General features: G+C 47.2%; 1 protein-coding gene across 1 annotated transcript; it reads left to right on the top strand.

Moving 5' to 3' along the window:
* Positions 1-2,357: 2,357 nt before the first annotated feature.
* PHYH (phytanoyl-CoA 2-hydroxylase) lies at positions 2,358-15,075 on the top strand. Its single transcript, XM_064443305.1, has 9 exons — positions 2,358-2,570; positions 6,384-6,439; positions 7,015-7,125; positions 7,245-7,410; positions 8,092-8,173; positions 9,982-10,163; positions 10,346-10,495; positions 11,793-11,924; positions 14,040-15,075. The coding sequence occupies exons 1-9, from the start codon at positions 2,475-2,477 to the stop codon at positions 14,091-14,093; spliced, it is 1,029 nt and encodes a 342-aa protein (XP_064299375.1). The 5' UTR covers positions 2,358-2,474; the 3' UTR covers positions 14,094-15,075.
* Positions 15,076-24,611: the final 9,536 nt, after the last annotated feature.

Raw genomic sequence — 24,611 nt, 5'->3', positions numbered from 1 at the left:
AGTGGGACTCTTGCCTGAATTTTGAACCATGAAGATTTATTGAGGTTCCTGTTTCAGTCTGGATTGTGAAGGCAATTGCAGCATATTGCTGAATTATAAATAGGCCATTCAGTGCAGTTATAATTAGGACTTCAGGAATAAAACTGTTACTCTAGTTGGCTTTTTTTTTTCTTTCCCTTCCTCCTCCCTTGAATTTGATTTGAGGGACTTGTATTAACTTTCCTTTTACCTATGAGTAAGAATTTTCCTATAGTTCAAGAGTCAAAGGTCTGATTTTGTTGACAATGAAGTGCTGGGTGCTGTCACTGCTGCTGCTAGCTGTCCCTTCCTGGTGCCTGTACGCTTGCCTCTGACTACACCAAATAGTTTTGTTATATGAGAGGGGTTTTTTGGGTTCCTTATCTTGTTTGTCCCATTTTTGTGAACAGCCTATGTTTTATTGTAGCCTCCGAAGGGAGTGACTAACTGCATCGAGCCACTGACGTGAGAACCACAAACAGGAATGCACCCCAGTCCAGGCAGCTGCCACAAATGGAGTACGTAAAACCTGCTCTGGTACACCTTTACTTAAATCACTGGGAGTTTTGCCACTGAGTTGTAAAGGGAATCATCTTTTAGGATACAGGTTAAGTTCAGAAGCACTTCCTAGCCATGCCTTGGCTTCTGTTTTTCTGTAGCACTAACATGAAGCTTAGTATATTGACAGCTGAGGTTTTGATCCATTAACACGTCACCTTGGATTGCAGCTTAACCTGTTGCAAATTGGAGTTAAGCTTCACAAAGTAGCTGTGATGCAGAGTTTTGGTGCACATCCTGTCATCCTGAGACTGCCTGGAGCAACCAGGGAACTTATTCCTGATGGGAAGTCCTCGCTGGGGAATTTAATCTTGAAGATGTATCTTTGCATCTTCAAGCAGGGCGTGGCTGGACTGCTCGTCCAGAAGGGCTTTATGAAAAAACTGGGCAGATGTGAAGATCTATTTGCATAAATTGGGTTGGCAAAATAATACAAATTCTTAGCAAAATTTCCTTCCAGTCCTGATGCTGCTATCCAGCATATATTATTACAGTGTATTTGTTACTGGGTTTGCTGCCCTCAGTTCACAGCTCCTCTCTACAATTCCTGCTCTCTCATCCAGATGTCCAACTTCTCTGTCTCCTGGGAGAGTAAGTGGGAGAGCAGCCTGCATGGGTGGACCTGGAGCAGGCAGCACGCTGCCTTCCTCCCAGCTTCATCCTCCTCAGAGCTCTTGCTTCTGTCCCCACCTCCCTGCAGCGCTTTTCTCCATCCTGGTCAGAGTCCCCCTGGCCCAGGGAAAGGGGAAAGATGAAGGACAGCAAATTCCAGCAGGAGACACCCCACCTTCCAGCAGCGCCCGTGTCACAGCGTAGGGCTTGATGGATGAACTGACTGCCACACCGGTGGCACAAGCCAGTCTGAGCCTTGCACAGGGGGCCCGAAGTCCACTCTGCAGTGCGGCGGCAGCAGGGGACATGTACAAAGATGGCAAAAATTGTCTTCTGAACTGTGCTGCAGGTCTTAGTTACAGGGCTGGTTTCAGTCCCTTAATATTCGTCTCCTCAAATGTGTCAGTTGATGCACTCACAGTGTTAATTAAGGCAGATGAGAGCGTGCTAAGGACAGTATATATTGAATATGCTGCTTCTAAGTGTGTCCCAGCCTCAGAGGAATACTAAGCCTCTGCAGCTTATTTTTTGCAACTTCTGTTTGCAGCTGTCCAATTTTTTATGCTGCTTCTCCTTCTCCCTACCCCAGGTTTTTCCCTCTGGCCTTTTTTTTCCCTCCCTCCCTCCCTCCCTCCCCAGGTGCTGCACTGCTCCTTTTGCTCTTTCCCCTCTTCTCTTACTCAAACACACCGGAGCTGCCCCAGAAGGCTGGATGGAAAGGCCACCCAGCACAACACCCAGCCTCGGGTGTGGATTTGATGCAGCCTCCAGACAACCCAGATCTCTATCAGTGCAAATGAGGTACTTGTGGCAGAGTGTGTTTCCTGCCCGGGTGACAGTGGGGCGGTAAAAATCTCTCCGAACTGGTTCATGGAGGGATGAGGCAAGCTCTGACAGTCTCCTTAGAGACAGGAGATAAAGAAAATAACTGGCATCAGCCATGGGCTGTGCCCGAGCGCCAAGCGTGGCGCTCTGCACAGAGCTGATGAAATCCTTGCAGCTCAGTAACTGCTGGCAGAGAAGGAGAAAAATCCGGGAAGGCGGGGGACGTGCAGAAGCGCGCACTGAGCTTTCCCCACGTACATTCCAGCCGCCACCAGGCCCTCCCATGTGCAAACCCTGCCAGCCCTCGGTTCCCGGCAGGGTTTCTGCGGCCTTTCTGAGCATGCACGGCTGCTGGCGCATGTGCGGCCGAGGCAAAGGCTGCGGGCTCCACGGGGCCCTGCTCCTCCCTGCCTGTGTTCACAGGGCGAGGCCGGGGACCGAGCGCTCCGGCTGCCCTGGGCATGATGGAGCAGCTCGGGAAGCGGTCGGGGCCAGCGGCTCGGCTGGACGCCATCCTCCGGCACCTCTCCCCGCAGCTGGGATCAGCCCCTGCTCCTGTATCCTTTCCGATGTGGGGTGGGAGCGTGCGGGGAGCGGACGTTGGCGCCGTTGGGGTCAGGGCTCTGCTTCCTCCGCCCCAGCGAGCTTTGCACGTCGCTCCCCGCACCCTGCGTGCTTGTGCACGCGTGGGCGCCGAGGAGGGGTTCGGTGGCGTTAGCCCCACAAGGGCACCCTGCCCAGGAAGGACACGGGGGCAACGTCCCAGCCCTGTGCCCTGGTTACGGGGTGGTAACGTGTGGGGGGGCCGTGCCCCATGCAGCCCCTTGGCGAGTGGGGATGCACCAGGGCAGCGCTTCCCCTGGCAGCCCTGACTGGTGCTTTGGGGTCAGCAGCCGTCCTGCCCCGAAGGCCTCTTGCTGCCTGGTGCTTCCCCCCTGAGCTTCAGCCCCACAACCTGTCAGGTGACGGGATGCACGTCTGATGGGCCAGCGGCCTCTTGGCAGCCCCGCCGGCACGTCTCCCCAGCACTCAACAGCGGGGTTACCTGTGGCAAATTTTCCTCCTTAGAGATACATGGGTTTGAGGGAGATAAACTCAGAAAGGCTTGGCAATTGCACAGCGAGTGGTCAGACTTTGTGGAGAGGTGCAGACTTGCCTGGTAGTCTAACAGCAGGAAAAATATGGAGGTTTGGTTTGTGAGTGGGAAAAGAGGTGGAAAAGTTGGAGGCTGTCAGCTTTACAATGGATCAGAGAAAGGAAACTGGGGCAGAAAGAAGTTTCATGTTGGTCTGTCCCACGTTTCTAAAAGTTAAATGAAGACTGCCTGCTGACGGTATTTTTTAAAGCTGGTGCCATAAATCTTGCTTCTTTTTTTGAAAAAAAAAAAAAAGTAAATGCTGCTGATTCTTGGTGAGAGCTGAATGCTGACAAGTTACTTCTGAATTAGAATAAATTGGCAAAGAGGGTGTGATCGAACAGCATGTACACAGCAAATATATTAAAAATATGAAGATAGATGGATAGCAGTTGACTCAGACTGCCATGAGACAAAGGTGCAAGTAGGAACACAAAATTGGAAATAAATGCTAGGAAAAGCTCCCTGGTTCTAAGGAGAGGCACTGCATAAGCTGTTTTGTTTTTAAATGCAGCTACTGCTGCAGAGAGCATTGGACAAAAGTATGACTAAATTGGGCAGGAACAAGAAAGGTGTGTGGATAAATGACAGAATTTAGTAAGAACTGATTTATTTGAGATACGTTACCTCAGTGCAGAGGTTTTGTTGTAATCTCTGGCTTAGTGAATTGGGTAGGACAGTCAATTTTCCTTCTGGAAAATGCCTCTCCTTTTATGAAGGGAGAAATGTCCAAATAGAAATGTCTCGACAGAGACATAAAATGTAAGAAGCACCTGAAGCTGGCGGGGTCTCTGCACTGCCCTGCTGGGGTACAGATACGTGCACCCACTGCTCTCTGCTTAGTGAGCCCTGCAGCAGGGGTTAGCTGCCTTCTGCCAGCTCACCCCAGGCTCCGGCCTTCGCAGCCTGGAGAAGAGATCCTCTCTGTTTATTTAAAATTAAACCAGCATAATAGAAAGTTTAATATTATCTTGTACATACATATTGTCCTCCTGTAGTTGCTTCTAGGGATCTGTATATTAGAGATCAGTGTATGTTGGTTGTCCTGGTTTGTTGGAAGACGAGTTATTTCTACAGAACAGTGTGAAAACTTGGCCTTCACAGAGTCCTTCCACATGGCCTCAGGAAGGAGAGGAAGCATCAGAAGGTGAAATGTGGCCCATTTTTCTCAGGAGCTTGGTGTAGGAGCCAGAGGGGAGCGCTGCAGTGGTAACACCAGCACTTACCTCCTCACAGAAGACAGCTGAGTAAAAGCCACATTCACGAGTGCCTGTAGAAGACCTCAATTCCTACAGCTGTGAAGTCACCTCAGGTGCTGCCTGGTTTGGGCCGCTGGAAAAAAATGAGCACACCAACTGTAGAAGTGAAGGCTTCCTCAAAATGCAGGCAAACGGGACATTCGGAAAGCAACTGCTCCACTTGGGTGATTTGGGTCAAACCCTGATGGTGCTGGCAGAGCAGTGGCTGTCAGGCCAGGACCACCTCACCAGGTGTCTGTGAGATTGTTTCTAGGAGAACTACACAAGTTTATTGTGCTTGTCTTAGATACACAGGAGTTTGCACCATCCCTTGACACTCTGCAGGGAGATGCTCTGGAAAAGCTCCTGGGGATCTTGAGCCTCGCTGTGCCTGCTTCAGTCTGTGCAGGAGCATTCTTTTGCCTACGCAGTTGGCCAACATGTCTGTGAATACATTATTCCCAAAAGGGGGTGTGTGAGGGGAAGGGAAAGGTTTAAATACTCCACATCCTCACCAAAATGAGCAGCTGGAGGTGGCAGTGCCTTCCCAGCCTGGCTGCTTCATGTTTTCTGTTGTCCAAGCAACCCAAATTTGTCCTTTCAGCATTGCAAAGTGGCAAGAGCAAAACCAGTGAGAGGAAGAGGTGCTGCAAAGCCCAGGAGGAAGGTGTTCAAACGGGGTGCAGCACTTGGTGGACTTGTCTGCTGTCCCCACTTTGTGGGAGGTGGAGGTGTGCTGAGGAGGGCACCACAACTGGGGTTCAACCAGCACCTGTGTCTCCGTCAGCTGCCTCTGGACATTTAGGAGCCTGAATGGCCAGGGGTCCCATTTTCACTGAAAATGGACCTGAAATGTGGTGTGTGGAGCAGTAGTGCCCTCAGTCGTGGAAATTCTTGCCCTGAGACCTGCTGTGGTCGTTTCCACCTGGTCTCCCCATGTCCTCTTCCTTCCCACTCTCTCCCATTCAGTTCTCAGCACCTTTTCCTCCCTTTAGCTCATAATTTTTGCTACACCCCTGTCCATGTGCCATGTTTCTTCTCCCACCAGGTAACATTTAAGCTTCCTGGTGTAGGGACCATAGATGCACTGGTTGCAATGAAGCGTATGTCTTATTCCAGAAGCACACATTCTTTTATGGCACATTTAAAGGGTAGTGGTGAGCAGTAGAGGAAAGTCTTTGGTTACATAAGACCCTGAAGCATGAGGGTCTCCAAACATGCATGTGCAGACCCAGAGATATGCACGAAATCGTTCTTGCTTTTGTCCTTGCCCCTAGGTGATGCTTCAATACCAGGCTCAAAGTTCTTGGGAGGCAAGTGGGGTTTGGTTGCTCTGTGGATAAGGATGCCTCTCTCTGCATAGGAGAACACAGCTGTGTTTATTTAAACCTGTTGAAATGAGTTGAGGTGGAGGACAAACCCATAGCTCTCCTCTCTTCATGCTCTCCCTATTAAGTTTGGGAGGGACTGGAGAGAAGGTGAGGGTTTGCACCACCACATGGGAATGGGATGTCCCAGGTTCACCCCATATGACTTCTGGCTCTGAATTTGGTGCACCAATGTTAGGAGGGGAGAGGTGGGAGAAGCATCTCCAGGGGTCAGCACAGGGTTTGGGTATGTTTGGCTGCTCTCTGGAGCATAGGAGGGGAAATAGGGCAAGTAAACATCTCCACTGAACATCTTATTGAGTGTCTTGATGTTCTGGGAGATGAGTTGAGGCCTGCGGATTATTCTGGAATCTCAGGCATTTTGTACTGACTTTTCTATATGCATGGACGAGACCATACTGTGCTGTTATTTTATATTTCTCTGCCAGATGTGCTACTCCAAAGGTGGAAAAGATACTTTTGGAAGCAAAATAAACAAGAACATGGACTGAATGTCCAGCACAGCCCTTAGCTTTAAGATGAACTGCATTGTAGGATTCAGGAGGCATGTGTATGGAAGTTGTTATACTCTATTGTGCTTGAGTGTGTATTCCTTAATTTCCATCCCAGACAAGCATTCCTACTTCAGCCCAAGTTAGTGCTGTTCCTCAGCCACTGAGGTTTCGGTAAGCTCCATCTTCCTTTGTAGAGATGAAAAAAAAATAACCTGCAGAACTCAATTCTTTTTTCACCCTAGCACGCGTCTTGATCGCCAGACATTGTGTAGCCTTTGATTTTGCAAGGGTATATTCTTCTTTGTTTAACTGTAGTTTAATAGAAAAGCTTAACCATGCATCTTGAAAATGACTGAGTGGATAATCTGATTGCAGAGATTATTCTCCTGTGCTTCAGTATCTCTGTTGAGAGTAAAGCTGCTGCAGACCGATCCCAGCTTTCCTGCTTGCTTCTCCACTTTGGGAGGGCACAAGGGGGATGCTTTGAATTCTGTCACAGAAGCAGTGGGTGGCTGTGGGCAGAGATGCTGCACGGCCACGGACACACCGTGCTGGCGCTGCTGGGGCATGGGAAACACTGCACCCCTGCAGAGCCGAGGTGGACATGCGAGTGGGGAGGGGTTCTCACTGATTCTCCCCAGCAGCTGCCGATGCCCAGCACGGCACCGTCCTCCTGCCGGGTCTTGCCAATGCTGCTCTCGTTGTTCAGCCTGGCCCAACTAATTTGTTTCTCCGCTGTGTCTCAGCTGTACCCTGGACAACAATGTCCTCACCACAGAGCAAAGGCAGTTCTACGAAGATAATGGGTATCTGCTCATTAAGAAGCTTGTTTCTGATGAAGACATTGAGCGCTTCAGGTACAGGGCACTTGCCTAAGGTGCTGGGGGGGTCTTGTGTGCAGCAGCATTGCGAGGGAGCTCTGGCAAGCTGGAGGAAGCTGGACTCTCCTAACACAGATGGTCCCTCTGCTTTGTAGGAAGGAGTTCATCAGGATCTGTAAAAAAGAGGTGAATCCACCAGGAGCTATGATTATGAAAGACGAGACCCTGAGATCCCAGTATGGTCAATCTGAAAGAGTAGTTAATAAAGTGCAGGACTTTCAGGAGGACAAAGAGTTGTTCAGATACTGTACTCTGCCAGAGGTAAAATAAATAAATAAGTAAGTAAATAAACAAAAAGGGGTGGTGGTGGTGGAAGAGCCTATATGAATGTATCTGTGTTTTAATGGCTATGCAAAGAAGCTTTTTTTTGTTCTGCTGCAGCTATATCCTTTGTCCCTCAGACCCCTCTATGTCACTCCCATAAGTACATATGCGAGGAAGGAATATCAAGCCAATTTTAAGAGTGCTCTGCACAAACACAGGATGGATGGTGGCTAGGGCAGAAGACTTAAAGCAGTGCTCCTCTACTCCTGTGGTGCGGAGCCAGTCAGGAATGCAACTAGCCCAAATCGTGCCAGGCTAGTAGGATAGATCAGCAGCATTTTCTGAATGTCTTTTATCCAGGCAAAGCATCTTCTCTCTGGGCGGGTCCAGCTTTGTAGCCAATATTCATGCTGTGGCAGACAGCCAGAGCTTTGTGGAAGTACGACCCTTCCCATGTTTTCAGCCCCACCCAGCAGGGTGCTGCACCATCTTCTGTCTTGGCCTCCTACCACCATGCCCGTTTGTGTGCCATGCTGGACCCTGCCTGCTGTCCTGCATCCCTCCATCCTCCTTCACCCTAGTCCTCAGCCAAACATCCAGGTCCCAGTGCCTCCACAGCAATCTTTCCTCTTGTCTTTCATGTTCTAATATTTTTTTCTAATATTTTATTCCCCATAGGTCCTCAAATACGTTGAGTGCTTCACAGGGCCAAACATCATGGCAATGCACACTATGCTAATAAATAAACTTCCAGATTCTGGTAAGGAAAACTTGGATAAGAGGAAAATAGAGAAAATGTTGTGTCTGCGCTGTCTATCTGGCCAAAATGGAACTTAGTGTTTTAGAAAAGCTGTTTGAAAAGAATGAGACAAATCAAAACCAAATAACTTTGAAAATTTATGAGGCCGCTTTGGTAATAGTTTGTTTTCTTTTAATCTTGGCTTAATGAGATAACATTTCTTGTCTTTCAATGTTCAGTGGATGTTTGTTCGCTAAAGGTGGTGGTTGTCTTGGCTTTACCACTCGTGTTCAGAGTGGGCAAGCGAGCTCCCTATTTCTGCAGCTGCACTTGCATAAAGGCCCAGGGTTTAAAACATCATGTGCTTTTCAAGCTCAGCCTTTCAAAGGTGTTGAAAACTAGTGCTTCTGTGGACATCAGTAAAAGGCGATAAGTACAGAAATCCTTTGCTTGGAGTTTGTAGTCTCCTGACCTCACTGACAGTTGTTGCACACTCAGCACTTTGTTACAAAGATACTTGAATAGGTGCGAAAAGAAGGATTTTGAAGCCTGGCTTTGGTTCCTGCTGCTGGAAATTGAGATCATCATTCATACAGGGCAGATGGGCAGGGAGAGAGGAAGAGAACCAGACTAACCATATTACAGTTTTTCGTAGTAGCTTTGACTCTGCATAAGCTGTTTCAGTGTAGTGAAGTCGAGACCAGAGCTATATTTCTTATTCTCAGTTGTGTGGCTTCTGAGCAGATCCATAGCACATCAAGTTATTAAAATACTGAGTTTGTTCAAGTCATCTCCACTTGTCATCTTAAATACTCCACAGAAGGCTGTGTCATTTTGGTTTGGAAATTCAACGGGAGACCATACGCTTTTAAAGTAAAAATGAAACAATAACAGACAAGAAATGGGAAGCTGCTCCATATTTGCAAGGTCTCTGTTCAATATCTTTGAGGAGTACTTTAGGAGAGGTGCAGATCTCAGGAGAGTTTTCAAGGCTGCCTGAAGTCTAGGTAATATGAAAAATGAGGCAAGTGGAAACATCCTAACTATATCTCTTTGATCAGTGGCAAAATAAATATATAAATAATTTATGAAAGGCTGTTTTGGTGTGGGCGATACACTTCTGTTTCCATAGTTGGAAAACATGTAACAAGAAGTATCTTCAGAATGATTACACTTCATGGAGAAACGCCTCTAGGGCAAAGGCTAATAGAGTGCTGGGTAGACTGGGGAGGCTGCAGTCCATAAACTTGAGTTTTGTTTTGGTTTTTGTTATGTTGTTTTGTGTGTTGTTTTTTTTTTTTTGTTTAAAGAGGGCTGAACAAATGCGTTGGGTGCATCACGGACAGGGTTGATTCTGCTTGCAACACAGCGATAGATCAAGTGACTACAGACAGCACAGCTGTTTGAAAGTCTCTGTACTGGGAAAGGTTTGTGCAACACTGTGCTGGTTAAAGTTCACGAAACTGGAGAGCAGCCAAAGTGAATGGTGAAAACTTGTCAGGAGGTCGGTAGTGGTGAAGGCCAGCGAACAGAGTCTTCTGAGGGTTTGCACAGCAGAGCAGCCCCCTGGCATTCACCATGTCCCTGTGCCATTGCTGACCCGAGAGCCACCACTGTGCCCTTGGTCCGTCTTGGGATGGGGCGTAAGCTCAGCCATTTGGCTTCCAAGTCAGTGGTGGGCTGGAGCAGGCACTGAGTGAGTACACAAAGTCTCTCCAGTGCCACGCAGCAGCTTCTTAGGACATGTTACAAGTAGTGCAATAGTTTAACGGGAAGGGAAAGGCTGTGTCACGTTTGATGAAGTTGAAGGTTTCGAATCTGTGTTGCAGATAAACAGACTTTTCTCCACCCCATGCATCAGGACTTGCACTATTTCCCCTTCCGGCCTGCAGACCGCATCGTGTGCTCCTGGACCGCCATGGAGAGGGCCGACCAGGACAACGGCTGCCTGGTTGTGCAGCCAGGGACGCACAAGCAGCCTCTGAAGCCTCATGACTATCCAAAGTGGGAGGTAGAGCTGCACGGGGGCCTTGGGAAGGGCATGCATGAAGGGACCAGATTTTGGCTGGGCAGAGCTCACTGTGGAGGGATGATGCTTGTAGGAAAGCAGATCAGTAGCTGTCCCTCGCACTGAGAATCGGCACTTGCTCTAATTTTAGCTGAGTGATTTCAACTCCACTTTTTTTTTCCTAGGGCCAAGCCAACAAACTTTTCCATGGGCTGCTTGACGAGGATGAGAAGACTCCCAAGGTTCACCTTGTCATGGAGAAAGGAGACACGGTGTTCTTCCATCCCCTGCTCATTCATGGCTCTGGGGTAAACAAGACATCAGGTTTCCGGAAGGTAGGGAAACACCTCTTGATATAGCTTTTGATATTTTTGATTTTTTAAAACTAATCAAAATATCCCCCAACTTGCCAAGCTCATGAATAGGTGGGTGAACTTTTAAATGAGTTTTTAGCTTCCTAATATACTTTTACCTCTTTTTTAAAAATTTAAACACCTCTGTCTTTTGGGAGAAGAGCCTGCTGTGGGGCTGCTTGAGAAAAACAGAACTGGAGTACAAATTAGGTGTTGAATCTATGTTTGAAGCCTGGCTGGCTGTACTTCCCTTTCAGCTGTCCCAAATATCAGGAGTGTCTCTAACTTTCTTCCCCCTGCCTTTGTGGTATCTCATTTCTGGATAGCAGGATACTCCATCGTCCAATAAATAATATTTATTTGTATGATAACATGACCCATTTTCCCAGTAAAGATTTGATTACCCATCATCTGTTTGTTTTGCATCATGATTATTTAACTGAAACAGGCAAGAGTGCCCTCCTTTGGAGGCCTGATCCTCTCTCAGAAGTGGATTCATCCAGTCAGTTAGGGAACTGTAGCCTCTAGTGTAGCCACTAGTAGCAGTGCAGCTATTTCCCCTCACGGCACCGTAACACAGGCTGCTCTGTTTTTATTTTGTTTTGCCTGCATCGACTACTATATGGCCCGTTCTTTCAGCCCCAGTAGCAGTTTAGTGTGTGGAAATCCTTCCTCCTGCAATCCCGAAAGCAGGTACTGACAGTCTCCTCTGCTGGCTCCTTCCTGGCTAGTGGAGCAATAGTCCTGTTTAGTGCCCTGCAGAAAAACCTTTGAGGTCTGGCATGATCGCCCTTGCAGCTAGCAGAGCTCATGTAATGACAGAGCAGCTTTTTCTGATGGGGCATTTCTGTTTATTTCCTCTAGACTCTGCTTAAGCAAGTACCAATTACAAAATAAGTGGGTTGATGCGACTGTCTGGGTGCAAAAAGTAAGAGCCCGTACTGAACACACAGGTCTGCTCCAACCCTGACTTTCCCTATTCCCACTCTAGTTGCTGATATTCTGAGATCAAGTAGTACAGTTCATGCTGGGGGAGTGTTTAGGAGAGGAGGGAAGGAAGAAGAGTATCTCAGCAAGCAAGACACTTTCTCCAGCAAGAATATTTCTCCAAGGGGACACTCTCAGGAGAGCGGGAGTGCTTAGAATGGAGGAAGGAATTTGCTGACATGAGCTGTAAGGAAGGGGTGGGGTGTCCACGGTCTGGGATGCACGAGATTTTTTTTCCACTGGTCATTCATAATCGATGTGGTAGTGAGCAATGTCCGATTTCCTCACGCAGAGTATAAGCTGTCACTTCGCCAGCTCAGAGTGCTACTACATTGACGTCAAGAACACGACCCAAGAGCACCTGGAGAAAGAATTGGTAGAAATGGTTCACAAGAAATACAACACGACTTCCGTGGAACTCAGGGTAAGACTTGGCTGTATGACTTTTGTTACAATCCAGGTCAGTTCCCTTTCCTAAGTCTCCCTCGTGTGACAGTTTTGTGCTTTTTGCTATGCCCAGTTTGGCAGATCAAGCTGTGCCAAGCAGAGGTGCTTGGCAGAATAAAAGACCTGATGTTCAGAGGGTGACCAGCAGTCTTTTTGGGGGCCTGTTTGCTCATAAAGCTGTTTCTTGCTATGCTGGAGAAGAGACCTTGCTCTCTGGGCAGCCTCTTCACATCCCTTGAGCTTTAGAAGTTCCTCCTCCAGCTCTGCTTATCAAAACGGGTTTTGTGAGCATGCCTGGATCCCTTCCACTGCCAGCTGAGTTGGTGGAGATTAGATCAGCACTGTGTTATGCGACTGATGCTGTAGCATAAGTGAGGAGGAGCCACAGACTCTTCTGTCGTGATGGCTCAGCTCAGAGGCTGCTCACACCATTCGAGGGGGTCTAACTTCGCCCCGCTGAGGAGGGCTAACGTGGCAAGGCAGGAGTAGGGAGAAGTCCGTGCAAGCTTTGCCCTTCACTGCCTCTCCCAGTTCACTGTTTGTTGTGGGGAGTGTGTCTGAAGCAGAGCTCTTTCCAGTTATATTTGGACTGAACAATGTAAATAGGAAGATGTGGTCATCTCTTCCCTGAATTTGCAAGGATAAGAAGGTGCAGTAAACTCAGTGCTCGTCCACAGTTCATCTGTCCACAGATCTTAAAGTTTCCCCTCCTAATGGCAGGTGGATTTCCTTTTAAAGCAAGTAGCCACATCTGATGCAATAGTAGACTTGATTTTTTTGTTGTTGTTGTTAAACTTAATTCCACATCAATTGTTTAGACTTGAGGCTACAGCAGATATGTCAGCAGTGATATACATCTGCCTCAAAAAAAAAAAAAATAAGGTAATAGAATCTTGCTGAATAACTGAAACCATTGTGTAAAATAGAAAGCAAATCTAAATTCTTCAGAGATCCAGCCACTGAAAGAAAAATAAACCTCGTTACTGGGTTGGAAATGATCTAAATTTCTTAATCCGCAGCAGTTCCCAAACATGTGCACAGCCAGTATCAAGGCAGTAAAGTCTAGATGTAATAGGCAGCATTTTTCTTTCAAAATGTACATATTTTACAGATATTGTAATAACTAGGGCTTTCTGGAGGAGAGGACTTTCTTCTTCACCCTTGGGGTTTTTGCTCTGTTTTGTTTCTTCCCCACAGCGTACCTGGATATGGTGGGGTGCCCACCTGTGTTTTGCAAGGCTGATCTTACATGCTGCCTGTAAAGCTACAGCTTGCTTGACTTTTGATTCCTGGAGTTATTTAGGTACACAGTGAAATCCGAAGTGGTGTAGTGAGGCTCTCTCCTCATGAGTGGAAATGAGGTTGTGCCCCTACAAGCCTCAGACGAGTCTCTGTTTTCGTGTAGCTTTAAGCTATTTTTTAACCGGAGTCAGAGCTCGCTCCCAGAGGAGCGCCCAGCTCTTATATTTCACCTTCACAATGATAAGAACTAATTAATTCTCACACAGGGAAACTGAGGTAGGAGCTTGCCCAAGACTTACCAAGTCTGCATGAAGCAAACAGCGGTGGTCTTCTCTGCTTTAGTCTGCAGCAGTGCCTGCCCAGCACCTGATTTCTGGCTAAGGGCTTGTATTCGTATCCGTTATTTCCTGCTGTTTTCAGCTGCGCAAGGAATACTACTTGTTCACGGGAAGCAGTATACAAGGTGTGGTCAGTTGGTGAGCTTTTTTGATCACCCAAAGGTGCACAAGGGAGGGACTGTGTGCACAAGCAGGTGAGGGTCATGTTCTCTGTGCTGCTCATGCTTCCTCCTGCCGCCTTCCAGAATTGAACCATGGGCATCCTGCAGTCCGAGTCGCACCTGGAAGCAACCCGCGTCCCGGGGGTGGAGGTTGCACCTCTCTCTTAGTCAGGGCTGCATTTTAGTTTTCAACATTTAGGATTTGAAAGGATATTCAGTAGGTGTTTCGGTATGTTTTTGTGGGTAAGTAGCTAAGCTGGGAATGCTGTATCTATTTCCATCTCTGTAAAGTGGAATCCTGGCCACTCTTTCTGCTTAAGGATTTTCCTTTGTCTCATTTTTGTTTTGAAGGATATTTGGAACTTCCGAGCACGGCTTGTGCAAGGGGAAAGAATTAACCTGTAGAACAACCTCTGAAGAGCAGGATGGAAAGCACATGCCTGAGAATGAGCTTCTCTGATCGGAGGCAGGCAGAGTTGTGTGCTTTGTTGACCTCTGTGTTGGTAACTCAGCCAAATGCTGCATCGCAAAATCATTTTATCCTAATACAAAATAATTGCACTGAGGTTGAACAGGTGATGTACGTCAAAGAAAACCTAACCTAGAAGAACAGAGATTTGCTGTGGTTATCGTAGACAATCAAGGAATTAAGGTCTTGAAAGAACACCTTGATTTTCTTGACGTCTTCATTCTTGTTTTTTGAAAGCTTCTCACATGACATACCTTTGGAATGACGCTATACTAACGTAAGATTTTATGCAAGAATTTATGCAAAGGTATGTTTTTTAATATTTCCAACTACCTTTTCTATGCAAAAGAAATAATCAGAGTTTCACGCAAGCCCTCAGTATGAGCTTACATGGGAAGTCATTAGTACGGCTGATGAAGATGGGGATATTGGTACCAGCAGAATCAACGGTGTAAGGAACAGGATAAACGGGAAGCAGCGACCACTCACATAAAAAAAAAAATGGGATTGATGGGCTGGAACATGATCGCTAGTAGAGTTCCTCAAACATGACCTGGTGTGGCATTGTATCTTACCGAGCAGCGCTGGCACAAGTGAAATGTGTGGCTGACAGGGTTGGGAGCCACTGGGCCAGCAAAGCAGCCTCCTGTTGGCCTTGCACCACCAGTCCAAGGCTGTGTGAAATGAGGTAGTCATCCTTTGAGTCTGGTGGGTCTGGGAAAAGGTGCCTTTTGGTGCTGCCAGGTCGGGGAGGCGGTTGGATGCTCCTTAGATTGCACTTGGGGCAGGGTGGAGCAACATGCACTGAAATGATCCTCTCGCCTTTCACAATGTTTTTCCTTGCTTTCTGAAACATTCTTTTGATTTCAGAATCTATTTTTTGAAATACAGATTAAATCAGAGCAAAATTGTGTTCAAGGGCTGCGTTGTATTATTTCTGCCACTCAGAAATTCTGCCAGTGGGTGCATCACTGCATACCCCAGTGCAAAACGGCTCTTTCCACTCACCCCTTCTAACCAAAAAAGGTGCCAAAACAGCACCAAAGGCTGCACTGACAGGCTCTTGTGGCTCCTTCTGCTCTGTTATCTTGCAGCTCGGAAGGTCTCAGGTGAGACAGGAGATCAGGTGCGGTCCTGTTCTCAACCTCCAGGGCTCAGCGGTGTACTGCCTAGATAAGCGGCTGCAGGTCGAAGCCGTTGCAGTCATTTCATACATGACAGCATAATGCAGAGGAGAGATTTGTGCTTCCTCCTCTTCCTGCAGCATCTATGGGTTTTCTTTGTTGTTTGTATGCCTTTTAAATGAGGCAAGGTTTGAGCACAGTTACTGTGTTGGTCCTAAACCCTTGGTGGTGTGGTGAGGTCTCCGGGCTGTGGTTCCCACCTGGAGACAGACATATCCTCTTGTTGACCACAACAGCAAGAAGTCTGACGAGGGGGAGACTTTAGGACAGACCCCAGCCCTGCTCAGTGGGTAATTTTGAGTATCCTGGATCCTGCATCTCTTCCCATGCCCTCTATATAACCCTGGCACTGATCCCACTCTTAAGGAGACGTGCCATTATGCCTCTCCAGACTTGGACCTCTCAGCCTGGTCTTTGCTTGCTGCATGGGCCCACGAGAATGACTTCCAGTGAGTTGGAGGCTCCTCTGTTGACTTTGCTGAGCTCTGGCGCGCAGCCTAGCTGGTGCTCGCCTTGGGATTTTTGTGACGGCGTAAGAGTATCCGTCCGGTTCAGGACAAGGCATTTGTGGAGAGACTTCACTGTCTGGCGTTATTGGTGTAGCTGAGTTGACTGCAGAGGGAGGTGTGACCACAGAGAAGAGCTACAGGTGTCCATCAGATTCCCAGAATTTCCAGACTGTGAATTTCTCTTACTTACAGCTAGGAGAGGGAAGGAAAGAACGAACTTTGGCTTTGTTTTTAAAAATTTTAGCATCTCTGCCTATGGATTTATGCTTAAATTACCTCTTTCAGAAGAACAAATCCATCAAAGACCTCAAAGATCATCTAAACTCAGCAGTTTTCCCACCTGATGAGAGACTCATGTCCTCACTCCTTCCTACAACAACAGGTCAAGGATAGTCCAGGGCCTGGGGAGGACTAAGCTCAGGCAAGCTCCCCTCGACTGTGTGCAGGGCCAGCTCAGCTGCATCCTCGCAATGCCAAGGAGTCTGACCCTTGCCCCATGAAATGACCCTGGGCAGAGCCAGGTCCAGCAAGGCTTCTTGGCTCCTCAGCAAAGCTACACGCTCATGGGTGCAGGACCACGTCCCTGGGGGAGTAAGGATCTACAGCACTTCCTCACAGGATATTTGAGTAAGGGCTGGAGTCTAAAGGATGCTTCGTCAGTTCATGTAAATGTGACCTCCTGTGCGAGTGATCTACCTGGTAAGTGCTTTCTTGTTCCTATTCCCACCCACCCCAGCCAGCAGAGATCCTGCAGTCACAGGTTTCCAAAGCACATGCCCCACCAGTGGAAATTCAGCACCAGAAATTCACCTCAGTCTCCAAAACTGGGCTTTTTGGAGAAAAAACAAAACCGCAACAACCGTGTATTTCTTAGGGTTTGGTTTCCTGGCAGTACGGTGCAGCTGATTTGAGCATGTCAGGCAGGTGACTGCAGAGGGAGCTGCGGCTGCAGGAGAGCTGCGAGGTCTTACCCGCCTTCAGGTCCAAACTCCTCCTCCTCCTCCTTTGAATCGCCACCACGGCAGCAGGATGGGGAGGAGGAGAGGAAAAGCAATAAGTAACCAAATCACCTGCTGCCCCAAACGTATTTTTTTCCAGGAGAAAACCTGCCCAGCGTGCTGCAGCCCCATGAAGAATAAGTGCAGGAACCCGAGTGCTGTTCCCAAACACACTGGCCATCCCTCAGTGATTTTTGCAATCCCAAAGTATCAAGCTATTTCCAAGAGAAAGGGTATTTTGTTGTTGTTGTTGTTGTTATTAACCTGTGAAAAGCTCATGTGAAAATAAGGAAAGGCCCTGCCAAAAGAAGGACCAAGTTCAGCCTGTGGCCTCCACCTTTGCTGGAGTCAGAAGAGACTGAAGGAAAGCTGACCCCGAAATGAGAACATGCTGTATTGGCTTGCCCTGGATCCTGTTGCACTGCGAAAGTCAGGTTGTGTTGGAGAATCAGAGGTGGACGTATGAGATTTTGCAGAGCTCTTGAGCTGTTGCCCTGGCAGTCACCCATCTCTGGCAATGCCTTGGCATATACTGCAGCAGAGAAAGCGCTGGTCCGCGTTGCTCCTATGGCAGCATCTAGAGGTGGTTCGTTTGTGCTTCTTTTTTATTTTGGATAAAACCGCTGATAATAGGTCCACCCTCATGAACAACTCAATCAGGTTCGTTTGCGGCACGGATCTGCCTATCTTTGGTTTACTTACAATATATTACTGTAGCATAAACCATCTTTTTTTCTATTGTTTTTTCCGCTGTAGATCCTAAAATGCGTTGGATGCTTCACAGGGCCAAATATAATGGCCACGCAGATGATGCTGATAAATAAACTTCCAGATCCTGGTAAGCAGAGCTCCAGGGAGAGGGAAATGCGGAAGTTGTTACGTATGCCTGGGTTGCCTTGCATTTAACTGAAGCTGCACTTAACCTTTAAGAATAGCTTCTTGAATTGAATTAAAAACAATTCTGAATATATATGAAGTTATTTTGTTAACGCTGTGTTTTAGTTTAGTCCTGGCTTGATGGGAGACACTTCCTATCATTCAGTTTCCTGTAGATGTTTGGGTTCACACACTGGGAGGTACGTGCGTGCCTCCTAAATTGAAATGCTGCTATATCTAACCACGTGTTACATCTAAAACAGTCTTTCCAACTAATTTAATACGTTTTGGCAGTTTAGGTCTTTGTACCATGTTAATTGTCCCTCAACTACTTTTTTTTTTTTTTAAAAAAAAGCATCATTCAGGTTTCAAAAAGGAGGATGCAAGAATCAGACACCGAGCTGCTTATTCAGCCGTCAGCACTTGCACGAAGCCCCGCTGTTTAAGACACTTTTCTTTTGGCTTGTCATTTCCCATGTGTTGAAAATAAGTGCTTCCTTGAGCTTGGTAAAAGACAGTAAAGGCAGAGAAGATCCCTTGCTTAGAGTTTATATGCTATTTTCCAGACTAATAGTTCAGACATGTCAAATTGAGTCTGACTCCTGACCTTGCTGACAGTGGTTGCACGCTCAGTGCTTTGATATGAAGACAAGTGAATAGGTGCCAGCGGAAGGATTGTGAATCCTGGCTTTGGCTTGCAGTGCTGCAGATCAAAGTCTTACTTCATACAAGAGAAATGAGGGGGAAAAGGAAGTTTAATTAATTACACTACAGTTTTTTCAAAGTTGATTTGACTCTCCATAAGCTTTTGCAGTTCCGCAGGGCTGAGACTGAGCTGTTTTGAGTTCTGATGTGTTGCGCTTCTGCGCAGGCACAGAGTATGTTGAGTTATTAAAACACTCAGTTTGTTCATGCCATTCCCAACAACTTTGCAGAGCAGCTATGGACCCAAGAACCATGTTTGGGGTCTCACTGTGCCATAGAGTGAGGTTTAAACTAATTTGGCCTTGGAACTAAGTGCCAACAAGGAGCCTTCTTAGAGACAGTGCTTCACCTGCAGCTTTGGAGCAGCTTTGGAGCAGCTTCTCTTGGACACATTACCACCATACGTGACCTGATGTTCCCAAGGACAATTCTGTATCATATCTAAAGTGCATGAAGAGTCTTTTCAGTGCAATGACCTGCATTCCCCATGTTTCAGGTGACCTGAGTTCTCGCCACCCCATGCATCAGGACTTGCACTATTTCCCCTTCCGGCCTGCGGACCGCATCGTGTGCTCCTGGACCGCCATGGAGAGGGCCGACCAGGACAACGGCTGCCTGGTTGTGCAGCCAGGGACGCACAAGCAGCCCCTGGAGCCTCACGACTATCCAAAGTGGGAGGTAGAGCCACATGGGGGCCTTGGGAAGGGCACGCATGAGGGGCCTGCATTTTGGCTGGCAGGTACGCTCTACACAGTCTGTGTCTGGGAAGCTGGCTGTTACAACTTGGTCTTTGTTCACAATGATCAACCGTTTTTCTCCGTTCTCACCAAGTCTGAAGACACTTTCTCCTTCTCTGAATTTGTTCCTGCCAGGCAGGCATGCTTATTTTCCTCTAGAGGAAAACTGGATGATAAACGATTGGCCAGAATTTAATTCAAGCAATACTTTTCTCCTAAGCAAGGATGCTTCCTGACCTGGCCCAGTGTTGGTGACGGTTGTGCTTGGACCGGGAGGCTGGTCTTGAACCCCAGAGGTGGCATCAGGCAACACTTGTGGGGCTCCTTTGTGCTCTTCTCTGTTGTCTCCAGTGGAGAGAAATTCTTAGTTATTTGAATTCAACTTTAGAAAGCAGATGAAGACCATTTTAGTTGTGAGATGGGGATTTCTCACAGAGGTTTGCAAGTCAAGAAAGAAAGTGAGCAGAGAAGTCCTATCATACGTGCGTATGAGGTGCAACTGGGGAAGCTGAGCTACCTGTGAGATGTGCAAAGATGATCCAGAAAGCAGAGTGGGCCATTCTAGTTCTTTATAAATGAGTCTTTATAACTGATTAGCAAGGCTTGTAGGCGAACATGCAGACTCTTCATCATGTATATTGAATGTAGTATCTTCAGGAAAGAAAATTAGTAACTGCCTTTGCATCTCTTCTTCTACACTGAGAAACTGGCGGTGTTCTAATTTTACTGAATTATTTTGACTCTTCCTTGGTTTCTAGAGTCCACCAATCAAATTTTTTCATGGGCTGCTGGATTATGATGAGAAGGGTCCCAGGGTTCACGTTGTCATGGAGAAGGGAGACACACTGTTCTTCCATCCCCTGCTTATTCACGGCTCTGGAGCAAACAAGACGTCAGGTTTCCGGAAGGTAGGAAACCACCTCCAGATACAGCTGTCAATATTTGTTTAGCTGCTAAACACCATCAAAGCCTTCTTAACTAAGATCTGATTACAAAATAAGTAGGTTGATGCGACTGTGCAGGGTAGGAACCCTTAAGGACACACAGGTCTGCTCTGACCCCGACTTCTCTGATTGCCACTCTGGTTGTTTGTGATCTGAGATCAAGCAGGTAAAGTATTGCTTTAGGTCACGTGTGTCCATAATCCAGGATGCACAAGCTTTTTTCCACCATAATCAATGTGGTAGTGAGCGATGCCCGATTTCTTCACGCGGAGTATAAGCTGTCACTTCGCCAGCTCAGAGTGCTACTACACTGATCCAAGAACATGATCCAAGAGCACCTGGAGAAATAAGTGATTGAATTTGGACATGCAAAATACAAAGTGCCTTCTGCCTCAGCCCCTGCAGTAATCTTAAATCATGACCTTATTTTGTAACTAGCAAGAATTTGTGGCCATTTAGCTGACAAGGCTGCTTCTTGCTGCCTGTGCTGGAGGAGTGCCCTTCCTCTCCAGGCAGCTCCTTCACATCTCTGGAAAGCAGCGGAGGAGCATTGCAAGTTCCTCCTCCAGCTCTGCTCATCACTATTCCCACCTCTGAGCTGCCAAAATTGACTTAATCCACACGCCTCTGTACCTTTCAGTGCGAATCAGCCCAGCTAGGGCAAACTTAGGGCAGCAGCTGTTTAGGTGACTCTAACCCAATACGCAGGGAGGACAGTTTACTCAGTACCCAGCTGTGGCATTTTCTCTGCAAACCACATCAATCCAACAAGCCTTTTAGCTATTTCAAGTGTGGGTTTGTGCACTGGGATTTGTAGCTTTCTATTTCATTTAGTGCTGTCTCTGCTTTTCCATTGGAGACGTTGAAGAGACAATGAATAGGTTAACAGGTATTTTATGAACACACGGCCAAACAGACACGCTCATGCCAGGAATAAGCAGGAAACGCTGTATCCAAATATGGTGGCTTCGAAGTATTTTGGGTTTTTTAGTTTTGTTTTTTTAACACAGGGTATTTGGAATATGCGAGCAAAGGTCGTGTAAGGAAAAAGAATTAATCTTTAAAGTGGCCTCTGAAGACCAGGATGGAAAACATGTGCTTGAGCATCAGCTTCTGAGCAGACAGATTTATGTGCTTCTGGCCCTCGGTGTAAGAAACCGACCCAAATACTGCATTACAAAAGCATTTTATGCTAATACAAAATAGTTTCTCTGAGGCTGAACAGCTGATGTACTTCAGAGAAAACCCGACCTACAAAAACAGATTTGCTGTGGTTATTTTAGGTAATCAAAGAATGATGATGAGAGATGTGCTTTGCTTCTTGATTATTTTTTTCTAATCTCTCTCTTGATATACTTTTGGGCTGATGCTCTAGTAATGTAAGGGTATTAATAATCTTAATAGAATGATAATAATTATTATAGTTAGGTGAAATTAATATTATTTATATAAGATTCTATGCATTATTATGTTTTTAAGGTTTCTAACAAAATTTTTCCGTGCCAAGTAAACACAGTGAATAAGTTTCATGCCAAGTTTTGGTATGAGCTCCCCCGGGAAGTCATGAGTACAGGTGATGAAGACGTGGATTTTATTTTTATTTTTATTTTTGAAATAAAGACTAAATTGGAGCAAAACCATGTAGGGTGGCTGCGTTGTATTATTTCTATAGTTCAGAAATTCTGCCAATGGGTGTGTGGTTGAATAACCAAAGAAGTGAACCCTGGAAAGGTGGTGTTTGGTCTGAGAAGGTCAGGACGCTGCAGCTGAGTCACCCAAACCCCAGATAATGCCTGCCTGTGTCGACGCCTGGGTGACGGGGCGCAGGGCAGCTGAGAGCAAGCCCGGTGCTCCTGCCGCTGAGCCCTCCCGGTGCGCTTTGCAGGACGGGGGAGCAGTTCAGGGATGGCTCTTTATTCCAGGAAATGCCGCTGCAGTTCAGCTCGATGCTCTGGCGTGCTGGGGTGTACTTCTGGTGTGCGAGGCTGGACCCCCTCTCCCGAAGGCCTTTGGCCCTGTGGGAGTTTGGCTTTACCGCCATTACTTTCTCCAGAAATCATCAGGGCATATTAATGAGTCCAGAGATGGTACATGCCACCGTGGCACCATATTTTAGTGCAGTTACGAGTCTTTTTGCTAACATTAAAGTCAATCATCTCCTTGTTGTGCGCTAAGGCCATTTTTTCTACTTTTAAATCCTGGCAAGCCATTCTTGACTCTGCTACAGCCTTTGCTCACAGCTACGGCAATGCCCAAACCAGTCTGGAGGCAGCTTTGGGTAAACCATCTGCCACTCTCTCTTCATCTCCTCCCTGCGTGACCATCCTGGTCCAAGCCCAAGTCCTGGCTTCCACGCTGTTATAGCCAAATTTTCAGAAATCAGGGTATCGGTGCAGCAGTAGCTGAGTTACGTGGTGTCTGTGACTGTCCTAAGGAATTAGTACATGAGATGTAAAACAAGCTGCACCTGAAGGCCTAGGGACATCCTGTGTAAGGAAAAAGGGCATGTGTGTATTTATCCAAAGGTTTTGTTTATTTTTTTTAATACAGACTTTCGTTGAGCAACAGGCTCAACAAGGCTTTGCCTTGGATGGTACAAACAGACCTGGCCCTGATTTTATCATTGCTGCATCCCCCCCTTGGGTGTTTCCCCTCCTGATTGTAGTTCAAAGCTGACCAGAGAGGGGAACACGGAGCTAAGGAACATTTCGCAGAGAGGTGGTATTTGCTCCTCCGGGGCAGTGGGTGGATGCCCCCCCTGCACCCGTGCCCAGCTGCCCTCCTGCTGGGGCGCAGGGTGATGCTCTCCGGGGGACACACACCTTCCCTCAGCACCCTCCGGCCCTGAAACGCAGGGGAAATGGGGAAATGCTCTCTTCAGGGCTGTTGGCAGAGACTTGAGCTGGAGAGGCATTTTCCACAAAATAATTTTGAGGAAGGTTTTGTTCCATCGAAGTAATGGCCTGAAAGTCCTGATTTGCACAACAGCTAAGATGTTGTTCGTGTCATTTGCAGAACACCTTTCCCCTGATACACGCAGTCCTGCCTTGCCTGTCCTTTTTCTTTTTCCCTTTACTTTTTGGTGCGCGCGCTCTCTCCCTCTCTCTCACCCCTCTTGCTCTCTAGCTTTACCTTCTCCTATAGCATGTACTTTTATATTTATTTTTCCTTTCTCTCTCTCTTTCCTCATTCATTCTCTTTCTCCCTTTCTCTTACTTTCCTTTTCTGTACTTTTTCTCTCGCCCATTTGGTCTGTAAGCATCATCTTCTCTTTTTTCTTTTTTTTTTTATAGAAAAAGGAATTGTTTCCATTATATGTTTTGCCTCCCTGCTTGTTTCAAAGCTCCCTAATTTTACGTGTTTCCAGACCACCAAAGCTGCGTTTCTCCCGGGAGCGACGGACACCCAAATGGCCGCAGGGACACACGTGCTTAAAGTCAAAGCCCCGGTTCTCCAGCGAAGGGGGGTGTCGCAAATACAGATTGGTGGCTATGGCCCGCTGCACCAAATTGTCACAAATACAACCTTGTGAATCCTGCCAACTACACCAAATTGTTGGGAATATGCTTTGATACACAGCTTTGGTTAGCAATTTGAGATTTATTGATATTTTCGAGATAGATCACAGTATTAGGTTATATAATTCTTAACAGCATCAGCTGATTTAAAACAGCAATTTGATGGAAGTTTTTACAGTCAACATAGAGAGTTAAAGATTCAAGAATGGCAAGGTTCATGCTATTACGTACATGGAAGAAATGCACAAAGAAAAGCTGACGTATACTTGGGTTAGAATGATTGTGAGGGCTTGTGGATGCGGGGGATAAGGAGGACCCTCCCGCTGAGTCATGAGGTTCAGAACAGACCCCCTTGCTTCCTAAACTTCTTTCAGAGAGAAGTCTAGGTGTGGCTGGGTCCAAACTTAGTCTCAGACTTCGTCAATGATCTATGTGAATAGGGATAATCTATATATATACGTATAGTCAAATTGCACACCCCCTCCCCCCCCCCAAGATTAACTTGTGAATAAAATTTCTCTTTTTGTGACTTTCATAAATTACTCATTTTTACGTGCCGGCATTCACCAGCGCACGGCCAGTGACCCTCGTGAAATCAGGGCTTTGAGTCCTCGCAAAATCATCAGCAGATGATCCTTCAGAGGCGTCCCAGCCCAGGGGGAGACAGAGGGTCACACAGCCCGCTGCGGTCCCGGAGAGCTCAAAGGGTCTCTCTCGGATCGCCAGTTATAGGCTCGAGATGATCGGCTTTGGTCAGCATTTGACATTCTGCACACGAGTCAGGGAGCAGAGGGCCCAGGGGTGGCCAGGGGCTGCCTGGCGCCCAAGCCTCTATGACCAAGATAACACCACAGCAGGGCTCATCGTGGGACCTCAGAGCGGCCCAGAGGGGCTGCAGCACCACAGGGGGTCCCGGCCATCCCGCTGCAGCAGGTGCCCTCCTGCCCCCGCTCGCCCCACATCTGCAGCCCCAGAGATCTGTG

This window comes from Phalacrocorax carbo, chromosome 1, assembly GCF_963921805.1.
Source record: "Phalacrocorax carbo chromosome 1, bPhaCar2.1, whole genome shotgun sequence".
In the NCBI taxonomy this organism is placed as follows: domain Eukaryota; kingdom Metazoa; phylum Chordata; class Aves; order Suliformes; family Phalacrocoracidae; genus Phalacrocorax; species Phalacrocorax carbo.
This window is presented reverse-complemented; position numbering and strand designations above follow the sequence as displayed.

What these genes read in the sequence shown, in the direction of transcription:
- PHYH (XM_064443305.1), top strand. Translation starts at nt 2,475, where the DNA reads ATGATGGAGCAGCTCGGGAAGCGGTCGGGGCCAGCGGCTCGGCTGGAC. An exon ending in AAATAAACTTCCAGATTCTG is followed by an intron (nt 8,174 to 9,981) that starts GTAAGGAAAACT and finishes TCTGTGTTGCAG; the next exon opens with ATAAACAGACTTTTCTCCAC. An exon ending in AGACATCAGGTTTCCGGAAG is followed by an intron (nt 10,496 to 11,792) that starts GTAGGGAAACAC and finishes TTCCTCACGCAG; the next exon opens with AGTATAAGCTGTCACTTCGC.